This window comes from Symphodus melops, assembly GCF_947650265.1.
Source record: "Symphodus melops genome assembly, chromosome: 15".
Taxonomy (NCBI): Eukaryota; Metazoa; Chordata; class Actinopteri; order Labriformes; family Labridae; genus Symphodus; species Symphodus melops.
In genome coordinates this window covers 18,045,740-18,053,914 of record NC_136705.1, presented here as the reverse complement: position 1 = coordinate 18,053,914, position 8,175 = coordinate 18,045,740, and the positions used below count along the sequence as shown (strand labels likewise).

The following is an 8,175-nucleotide window of genomic DNA, read 5'->3' as shown; positions in this document are numbered from 1 at the left end:
GTTATAGAAGGAGCACGGTATTAGATTGTTATGAACGCTTTAATCTGCAGCCTCTTTCAGTATTGATTTCCACACACAATAATGATAATAATAATATGCACCAACATTATGATTGGCACGTCCTCATTATTCATGCTATGTAGCGCCCTCTGGTGGATAACGTACTTATTGCTTTTCTCTCGCTTCGGGCGTCGTCCACTAGGTGGGACCAGAGTCATTTGCCATATGCTGAGTTTATGGTCAGTCGGAAATTCGACTGTCTACTAAAATAAGTGCCAGATGAACAGCCATAGTGCAAAACATTTGAAGTAATTTCCAGATAAACAAACAGAGAATGTGCATGGATAGCCTAGGCCTACCAGTTCCTGCTTTTTTATGCATTTATGCAGTTTTCTTGAGTATGTTATACATACACAGCGTGCATTCAGAGGGATTTTTCAATTTGATAAGCGTTAAGAATAAGGCTGTGCTGGCCACAAAACATCCTTGCTTCTAAATGATAACGCATAGCTTATGATTCTTTTCTGCTATTGGAAATGTTTTTTTATTTTTTTTGGTAAGACTTGGTTTTGAATTATTTATAACGTGAAATAAGAGTTTAGGCCTAAACCAGCGTCTGCCTATTTAATTTTCCCTTCCACTCTTTATTCAAGGAAATTTCCTTTTTTATTACAACGGTTAGACGGGTTTCCTCCACAAACCACATCATGTGTTAAAGTTTGCTTCAATGTATACGAGCAACAGTCTGACTTTTAGATTTCTCTAAGCGTGTCCAGTCTGCTGAAATGGGACCGCCCCTTAAATGTAGATTCCCCCTTCTGTCCATGCCGTACACCGGAGAGTCCAGCCCCTGTCGAGGGAGGAGAAGACTGATAAAACGCCACTTTTACTGCGTTGTAATGTTTCACAAGGACTTCAGAAGCTCTCTGGACTCGCCTGACAACATTCTTTCATGGATGCATCCTAAACCTGAGTGCTGCGACTTTTCTTCAAACTTTTCTTCCACCTCTCAAGACAATGAATGCATGATTTGTTGATACATTGCCTTGGTTCCATGGTGAACTTCTTGTTTTGTAGCATTCCGAGTCTTTAAAAAAACAAAATACAAATCCTGCCTGGTGTTTGAAGATGAAACTCCGCACGGTGCTTGACGTTAATGTGGTGGACGTGCAGAAGAGAAGAAATCCCTCCAAACATTATGTAAGTTATCTTCTGCCTGTTTGTTTATATCTAGTTCAAGGAGCTTTTAATGAAAGCAAACGTTGGCTTTTTCGTCATCTGAAATGTTCAGTTATTCGAGCAGCTTTGTGTTAGTCAAGTTTGCACAAGGCACTTTGCCAAATAATCCCATATAACTTTACTTTTCAGTGAATTGTCCTCTTGTTCCACCACGATGTTTACACTTTTGGGGTAGGTAGAAGGATGGAGGACCTGACTTAACCTTATTACTTTTTATCTAGAAAAAATAACTATAACTGTATCTATTTAACTTTTTATCTAGAACTACCAACAGATTACATTTTAAATATAACCTGTTTAAGACTCAAACAGGAATATGCACACACACAGCCATCCTTGATGCAGTCAAAACTATATAATGCTTACACTATGTAATGCGAGCTAGTTAAATTTAGTGATAAATGCTGGAGAAATATCAGAAATGCTCTCTTTGGCAGGAGGAAACTGAATGTTTTTTTTTGTTTTGTTTGATTGACAACAACTACACATTAGATCCCTGACTGAAAAGACAGACAACATAGTGAACAAACCTGGTGGTGATATTAGCAGGTACTTTAACAGGATGTTTCATGTAATTCAGTTGACTAATGTAGCCTGTTAGCTGAAAGTAGCCTTACACATTCCATCTGTTTGTTGCTTGTTGACAACAAAATGCTGGTTTGAAGGTATTGTCCAAAGTCTGTTGCTCTTGATGGTGTAACATGTTGTTTGGCTGTTGGTCAGTGTAACATAAGTTAAAGTGTCTTGGTTTAGCAGCATTAGCGCACACAACACCAAGAAATGTCAAATAACATGGCAGCCTCTTTTAATAATAATGATAATACAATTTAATGTGTATGGCCCTTCTTAAATGAGTCAATGACACCAGAGAAACACATTTCTAAAGGAAAATAAACCCCTCTAAATGGATACACCACTTTAAAAACTGCAGCATTGGAAGTTCAAAGCAGATGCTGTCGTGTATGTGTGTTAAGTATTTTGTAATAACAGATCGTCTGCTGCTTCGTTCAAGCTTTCTAATGTTCTCACTGCGGTACAAATGCTACCAGAGGCTCTTTCGTTAGCATGCTGCAGATATGAACCAGTGGGAGCACTAAGACATAAAAAATCTATAATTTATACAGTAAATAATCTTCCTAATCGTGTTTGCTTCTGTACTTTATAGAGATGCACTGGTTTTAATTTCAGTCTGTTTCATTCTGTTCTAACAATTGTTGGACACAAAGCCTTGTTGAAATGTTGTGCGATGGACTTTCAGTCATTGTCACAAAACATTGCAGGTCAATGAGCTTTAAGTCGTGATGTAAATATTTAATAGTCTCTCACACTCCACTTAGATATAAAGAAGTGAAGATACATTATCGCAAACTGTCTAAAAGCTATTTTACTGCCTGAATTTTTTTTTTCCATAAGTGGTCTTCATGCGGCGCTGCATTTCAAGTTGGTTTTATGCATTTTCTCCCATAAAATATGAAATGAAGCTGGAGAGAATTTGTGCACCAGCAGCAGATCTTTGAAGTATCAAGTATCATATTGACGTCCTTGTTTTGTACCATCTCTTTGTCATTACACCCATATGAAAAACTGGTGCCAGATTTTCTTCGGCCACACACATCTTCATGGAAGCATCATCAATAGGAATACTAGTAATGCACTCAGACATCCTGTACATGACCAAAGCTGTGTAGCCAGACAGACAGAAGGAAACCTCCTCCTCCACAGTCGGGAGGATATGAGTCTGAGCTGTACACTGAATGTGGGATAAAATACTTGCTGCCTATCTGGCTTTCCATCTGTGAAAAGATGGCCTGTAAACAGGTGCTTGCTTCTATCTTTATCCTCAAGACCTTGGAGATACCATGTTTTCTGTGTTGGCAACCTTACTGGGCTGTATCCCATTTGTTTAAGGGATAACATTTATATTATAAGTGGGAACTAGCTACTAGATGCACGTCAATATGGAACTCCCCTGCCTTTTTTTGTGCAGTTTTTCAAACAATTATTTGTGAAGCATTCAAGGCTTTCATCTTATCATGTGGCAGGTGTTTGAAGGTGTTGATCTTTACATTCATGGCATTGGAACATACAGGGGTGTTTCTGTTCAACATGCTAACATGACAGTGTAAGCATTTGCCTTCCAGAGCTGCTAATGAGGCTGGGCCTAAAAAAAAAAAAGAAATGCACTACTGAAGATTTCAGGACACACTGAACTTAAGTTCCCACATGCACAGTGGGGACTTGGAGTGTCAGGTGCGAATGAAGACAAGTTGTAGAATAGGACTGCACAGAAATGCAAGACAAAGCAATAGACACCATGATTAAAACTTTTTGTTAAATGTTAAATTATCTATTTGGACATATCCACAGGATATATGACCTGAGTAGAAAGCAGAATCTTAATTTATGTGCAAGAAGATTGTGTTGGTTGCCCAAAAGTTGTAATTTATGAATTTATCTGTCTATATGTATGTAATTCACAGTGAATTTATCTAAATATTTCCTGCTGCGTTCTCACATCTGTTCACTCATTTTGATCGGTTGCTGCCACAAAAATTATGGGCAAAGTCCAGATGAAAAATGTGGCTGTTTGTGTTCACACATTCAGCTCACCCTGAACGTTACAGGAACATCTTTAGAAGCATTATTCACGTGTGGTCACAGTCTTGTGTGGCTGCATGGACTGCTCTCACTGACTTGAGTAATCGAATCCGATGAGTCACGAGACATGTCTCAGTGGAACTGCAAAAATCAATTAGTCCATCAGGTACAATTGGATTAATTAACCTGAGACCTGGGTTGGGATCAATTGCATCATCCATCTCCTGCTGAGGGAGGCTCCCTAAGGCCACTAAACATAGGGTACAGCCTTTCCCCTGGGACTGAAGCCGGAGGTGAGGGGCTGACTGGGAAGTCCCCATGAGGGAAGAAGAAAAAATCTCATTATCTATGAGCTAAGCAACTGAAAATGCTTATCCGGTTGGAAAGAGGAAAGAAGCAACCCTTTGTCTTTTGTGCACTGCTCAAGTGTGACTTCCTTCCAGGATCTCATGGCAGGGAAGCCAGAGAGTGCATGGCAACTAATCCTTGTTTACACACATAGGCAGAGAGGGATCATGGAAGATCAGAGGAACAAGATTTAATGAGAAGTCTGCAGTTTGTGCAGTTAAAACAGACCTTTAAAATTGATTAAAAGTCAGGTATTTAGGACCACACCAGAAATGTTAATTCAAAACAGAAGTGGTTTCTTTTAAAGGGGAATGTAACGGTGTTGTTTACCTGCAAACAACCCAATGCTCTTTCATGAAGTTATGATTTGCGTATAAGGTATGTAAAGGGTTGGTTTCTACCATCACAATCAATTCCTCTTGCAACTCGTAATGTTACTTGGTTAAATAACTCATACATTTACTCATAATGCTGCTTTAATAGCAGATTTTTCTTCTGTTGCACAAATATGGGTATTCCTATTCACACCTCAACATGGTTCATGGTTCTTTTCGGCTGTGTCTTGACCTTGCACACCCTCACTTCGAGCCATGCCGTTGCCTGAATCCAGAGTGTTCTGTCATGCTGCCTGTATCTAATTAGCGAGCTGCTGGAGAGCTTGTTCTGCCTCGCTGCACCCTCTTTCTTCACTGAACTGCAGGCAGAAGGGAGACTGCATCTAAGACGTGTAACTGATGTCCTTGCAGATTGCCACCAGATGTGAAAACGCTGCTTTCGTAAACACACTGTGCCATGCGCTTAGTCGGAAATGCAATGGATGCAGCCATCTGTTTCCGAAACCTCAGGGCATGTGCGATTGTTTGTGGGCCTTTTGTTTTTGAGGCAAGTAGATAATTTATTTTGGGGAAAACTCAAGTTCTGCTATATGCCAAGGACAAGATATTCCCGTTTCAGATCCCGACGAATAAACTCTTCTTCTCTATAATTGTTCTTTGTGATTGAAAGAAATAATGGAAGTTGTTGACACAATGAGAGCATCAGGTATTTCCTCAGACGGTGGAAAAAGTTACTTCTGATATAAAGCATTAAAAAGCAACCTGACTGTTTTTTGCGTTGGCTGATCAGAATATTTAGAATTTTTTCCTTTTTCAAGTCACTGAAATTGTTCCGATTCAATGAGCTGTGACCCAGAAAAACACACATGCTATTCATCAAAAATTGTATTAATGACATAACACTTGAAATCTATTGGCCCTCTCATTGACCCCTAAATGGAAACAGACAAACGTAATGAGTTGATTTGACCTTTTACGACCTCTTGAAGTTAAGTGAGGATGGAATGCACTTTGTGTCATTGGGACAAGTGGAGCTGAAGCAGTGCAGTGGTGTCTTTGACAAAGTGACTTTGTTCCTAATGGGGCCCTCTTTTGTTTGTGCTTCTCTCACTAGGTGTACCTCATCAACGTCACTTACTCGGACTCCACTTCCCACGTCATCTACAGGAGGTACAGCAAATTCTTCGACCTCCAGGTACGTGTTACTTGTAAACAAACTGCATCTTCTGTCAGCTCTTCATAAAACCCTCTCTCAGTTGAGTATGGAGAATATGTCTTCCTCATATATATCCTCTGTGAGATGAGTTTGACCTTTTCATCACGTCTTCAGGTTCAGCTTCTAGAAGACATTATGCTCAGTGAAAGGCCTCTTTTACGTCTTCTGGAGTCTGCTTGGGAAAAAAAGGGAAATGGGGGAAATCCAGTCAGCAGATGCAGGAAGAAAACATGACCTCAATCAGTGCAAAGAATACAGAAACGGTCAGAGTAAATCCCTCAGATTTTTGATTCCGGATCCAAAAGCCTCTAGTTAAATCCTTGCATTTCCTAAAAAATGACTCAAATTTGTGTTTGCATTATGAAGGGAGGACTTACCTTTGCCAAATGTTGTTTGTAAGAAAGACTGAAACATCTATGATGCCTGAACAACAGTATGATGCTCCTAAAAACCTTATCTGTAGTTTTGTCCTTTTTAAAGACTTGTCTCTGGCTCTTCTCTGATAACCCTGACTTCATACGACTGCTCTGTACAGTGCTGTGGCTCTGCTGGGCAGTGGAGGAAACCCTTTGTTCTTTAGTCTCATGGTAAAAGCCAGGAAAATTCTGCTCTGCTCGATGGAAACAGAGCTCTTCTCCGGTCTCTGCAAACATTAGTCTTGTCCATAGATCCAAGCTTCCTGGGTGTGTTTGTCTGGCCACAGTAATCCGTGAAGAACAACAGTCTGCAGCTGTCTCTACTAAATGGGTGTGGACATTTTCTGAATGTAGCAGTATAGGTGAAAGACGAGTGCCTAAAGTCAAATATATGGGTAGTCTCATACAGTCTACGGTAAGTATTTGATGAAGAAGTTATGACAATAGCAGGAAGCTTTTTTCTCCCTATTCAAAGTAGTAGTTAACAAAGTATCCACTTCCTGTTCAACAAGGGTGAGAGCAGCAAGCTCTTCAAAAAGAAGCATGTAGTTTAAGTAATGCAAGGACCCATCCCTTAATGCATTGGATGAAATGAGGAGGAAATTGGGTTGCGGGTTGGGCGTTGGGCAGTGATGAAGACACTTCCCCTCAGACGTTAAATAAAGATATTGTACTGATTGATGTAGCTCATGCAGTTTGCAGGTATGAAGCATCATAGGATCCCTCGAAAGGTGCTTCCAAAATAACATTCATGTTTACCACCTGCTGCATGTATCCTTATGTAATATAGTCTCCCTTTTCTTCCGCCTGTTTCCAAGCACAAACTGAGAGTTGTCTGTGTCTCTGCCAATAGACACCTACAATCTTCCTCCATCTCTGCACAGTCCTCTGGCTTCTGACACAATTGCTTGTTTTATGCTCACCACAAGCGGACAGAAAAAAAAATGCATTGACACCCTTGGACTGACAAATGCAGCCATTATCTCATCGGAAAACTATTAATTGAATTCAGAAAAGCCAAGGAAGGTCAAAGAACAAGAAACGCCTTTAAAGCATTGATACTGAGTCCAAACAAGTCTGCTCTGTACAGCTGCTCATCCCAGACTGCTTAGCTGTTTGTCTTTTAGAGATGAAGCATCCACTTTCATTGTCAAATGGATGTCCAAAAGTGCACTCACTGCTAATGTTTTAAAGCTTTCAGCAGACTCAACAGAACTCGTAACTGCTCCTTTGGGAAGTAACGTTCATAAATTATCCAGATCCACACTCCTTTTTATCAGATTCCTTCTCAGTGTCCTCTCTGCTGGCCTAAAGTGAAATGTGCTCTTTATAATGCATGTGTAGTTATTTTAAAGACCTTTGTTTTCATGTAAAAAAACAAACAAAAAAAACTGCTGAGCCTAAATTCTATTAAACCCTATTTCTGGTCTTGGGAATGTTTTTTTGTGCAGCATATGTTTGATTTGAGTAGAATTGTGTCAGACTGTCTGATGGTAACACCCCCCCACAAACACACACACACACACACACACACACACAAACCCTGAAACCACAGTGGACCGAGCGCAGCATTCCTCATGGGGATTGTGGAGTTAGCAAGCTCTCCAGGTCTCATTTGGAGTGAACCTTTTACTAAAATTCCTTACTCAACATAATAATTTTCCAGTTGGTGTCTTGGATCAGGGTCGGCTCTTTTCTGCCTCTCTTCATAAACATAAGATAAGAATTTAACAAAGCTAATATTCTGTAAGTCTTTTGGCTGAATTGCAGGCACACAAGGGGAAAAGACTTCTGCGGTCAGTAATCTTCAATCAAATCTTATTTAACAGAGATTGACCCTGATGTGTCAGTTCACCAGTATCCGAGTTATGGTGACAGATTATTTAAAAAGTTTGTTGCTTCAAGCTGATGACCTCAGGTGATTAGAAGTTTTTCACAGAGATTGGATAATCATACAATACATTCAGATATTTTCTTATTTTTTATCTTTGCAGACTTCATGCAGCTCCCTCTGGACACATCT

The 8,175-nt window shown here is 40.0% G+C and overlaps 1 protein-coding gene across 2 annotated transcripts in view; it reads left to right on the top strand.

Moving 5' to 3' along the window:
- Positions 1-803: 803 nt before the first annotated feature.
- Positions 804-8,175, top strand: part of LOC306835869 (SH3 and PX domain-containing protein 2A-like) — a 49,112-nt gene continuing 41,740 nt past the window's right edge. For both annotated transcript variants that reach the window (XM_079362647.1, XM_079362646.1), the window contains exons 1-2: positions 804-1,200; positions 5,635-5,715. In XM_079362647.1, the coding sequence (XP_079218773.1) occupies positions 1,129-1,200; positions 5,635-5,715 (153 nt within the window). In that variant the 5' untranslated portion in view covers positions 804-1,128. The remainder of the gene's footprint in view (positions 1,201-5,634; positions 5,716-8,175) is intronic.